General features: G+C 34.5%; 1 protein-coding gene across 1 annotated transcript; it reads left to right on the forward strand.

Moving 5' to 3' along the window:
• Positions 1 to 188: 188 nt before the first annotated feature.
• On the forward strand, positions 189 to 2,037 carry LOC100634087 (prolyl 3-hydroxylase OGFOD1-like; the record flags this gene model as incomplete). The annotated part of the gene is made up of 10 exons (XM_003391634.2): positions 189 to 409; positions 493 to 515; positions 568 to 734; positions 802 to 848; positions 1,071 to 1,171; positions 1,227 to 1,319; positions 1,503 to 1,529; positions 1,575 to 1,666; positions 1,726 to 1,854; positions 1,899 to 2,037. Coding segments are annotated over exons 1-10 (1,003 nt in total), but the record flags the coding sequence as incomplete, so codon positions are not given.
• Between the last annotated feature and the right edge of the window lie 139 nt (positions 2,038 to 2,176).

Below are 2,176 nucleotides of genomic sequence, written 5' to 3' on the forward strand. Positions count from 1 at the left end.
CCAGATTTACATATGACGTACTGATCTATGATTTATGGCGGCAATAACCACACCAATAATAAATAATTTAAAATGTTTCCTTACCATAGGATTATCCTGTGCTGCCTTTAATAAAAATAACAGCAACTAGAAATAAAACAAAATATTAATAATTATTATTATAGCAAGAAAGCACTCAAACTCACCATTTTAAGTCAGTATACGGTGATATCCAAAAGTACACGATGGCAAAACGGGCCTGCGATGGCGATGATGCTGCTGCTCCTGTTGGATTCCCCTCCTTAGCGCCTACAGCAGATCCTGGTCAGTCTAGTAAGAAAGCGAGGAGAGAAAATAGTACCCCAGAGCTCAACAATGCTTATATGAATACTAAAGGAAAGCTATTTAAAGACATGAAAAACGCTTGGAGGTTAACACGTGGGTGGGCGGGACTAAATTATTCCATTATATTATTAAGTTAACTAATTTTAATTAATGATAATTATTTTTTAGGAACAAGGAGCCTTTTGAATCAGGTAAAGAATAAGATAAAAGTTTGTAATTTTTAAATGCTCAAACTTTATTTAGAGTTTGCAAATGTCCTTTTTGATCCATTCATGTGTTGGACTCTTAAGGATTTCATTAGTGAGGGCATGGAGACAGGAAGTGGGAGGGGCTATGCATCAGATCTTAAGTCGTCACTGATGAAATTGAAATTTTTTGACAAGAACAACAACCTCTACCAATTTAAACAAGTAATTATTATTATTGTTGTTGTTATTATTACTGTTGTTGTTTTTGTTTGATTTATTTGTTCTATAGTCACATGATCTTAAAGATGCCAAATCAATTCAAATAAAACAATTTTGGTAGGAACCAAATCTTTATTGTTATTTGGTACATATGAACATACAGTATGCTTGTTAATTTAGAAGTGGAAAAATCTGGCAAATTGCTAATGTTTGTGATTGGTGGATTTTAATTTGTGGCAATTGAGTATGTGAATAATGGGTTTATTTTGTTAAATGGCTATCAAAATGCCTTCCAAGATTACAAGCTATATGCTATTGGTATGTGTTTTCTGCTTTTAGGGATTTATTATTAAGTGATATACTGCCATGGTTAAGAGGGCTAACTGATATTGACCTGTATGAGACTGTGGATGCAACTTGTGCTAAATACGATCATACAAGTCACGTCACTGATATGTACCCTCACATGATGTAGAGTGATTTCTCTCTTTGTAGATGTATTATTGTGTCATGATGATGAGCTGGAGGGTAGAAGGATTGCATACATATACTATCTTGTAGATCCTTCAAGGGAGAAGAAAGATGGAGGTGAGAATTACCGCATAGCACTTTATTTTGGTAACTGCCAATCATTAATGTAAATCCTTAGTGGTAATGTTTGTATTGTGTGTACAAAAATCAGCCAACTTAAAACGCCACCATTTGCATTATTGTAGCAAATTGCCACAATGAAGTATTGTACAGTAATAATACTTTCTCTTCTCTTCATAGGAACACTTGATTTATTCAACACTGATGGTATGTACATTTGTAATTTATAATAATAATTATTTTAGTATATAGAGTTTGGTCAGCCTCATCAGATAGTCCATTCTATTGTTCCTTTGTGGAACTCTTTTGTATTCTTTGAAGTCACTCCAGCCTCTTTCCATCAAGTAAGATAGACCATTATTATGCAATCGACCAATCAGATTCTCTTGCTCACATGTGTTAGGTATCTGAAGTGTTGACAGCTTCAAAGACTCGTCTAACAATCAGTGGCTGGTTTCATTGGCCGTCATTGCCTTGCCCATCTCCTTATAAGGAAATCATTCTATCAATGCACCGCCCACTGGATAAACCAGTATGTTAACATTGTAATAATAATTGTTTGACTTGTCAAACCAGTTAGAGGTGTTGGCGGAGTGGGTTAGTCCAGTGTATCTAGATGTTGGTACACAATCACAGATAAGGGAACAATTTGAGAGTGAATCACAAATTGAATTACCTGACTTCTTAATAGTGACTAAACTAATACCGTATAGCTGTAACGTGATTTATTGACGAAGGTTTTATTTTGATGAGTTGATGATTTTAATTAAAGCGTCAAATTTTATAACCGTCAAAAATTTTATACTTTGTGCTGCGTATACGTGAAGGGCACTATTCGCCTAATTAAAACTTGC

The sequence above is a fragment of the Amphimedon queenslandica genome, unplaced genomic scaffold, assembly GCF_000090795.2.
Source record: "Amphimedon queenslandica unplaced genomic scaffold, v1.1 AMPQUscaffold_7654_Cont20397, whole genome shotgun sequence".
NCBI classification, from domain to species: domain Eukaryota; kingdom Metazoa; phylum Porifera; class Demospongiae; order Haplosclerida; family Niphatidae; genus Amphimedon; species Amphimedon queenslandica.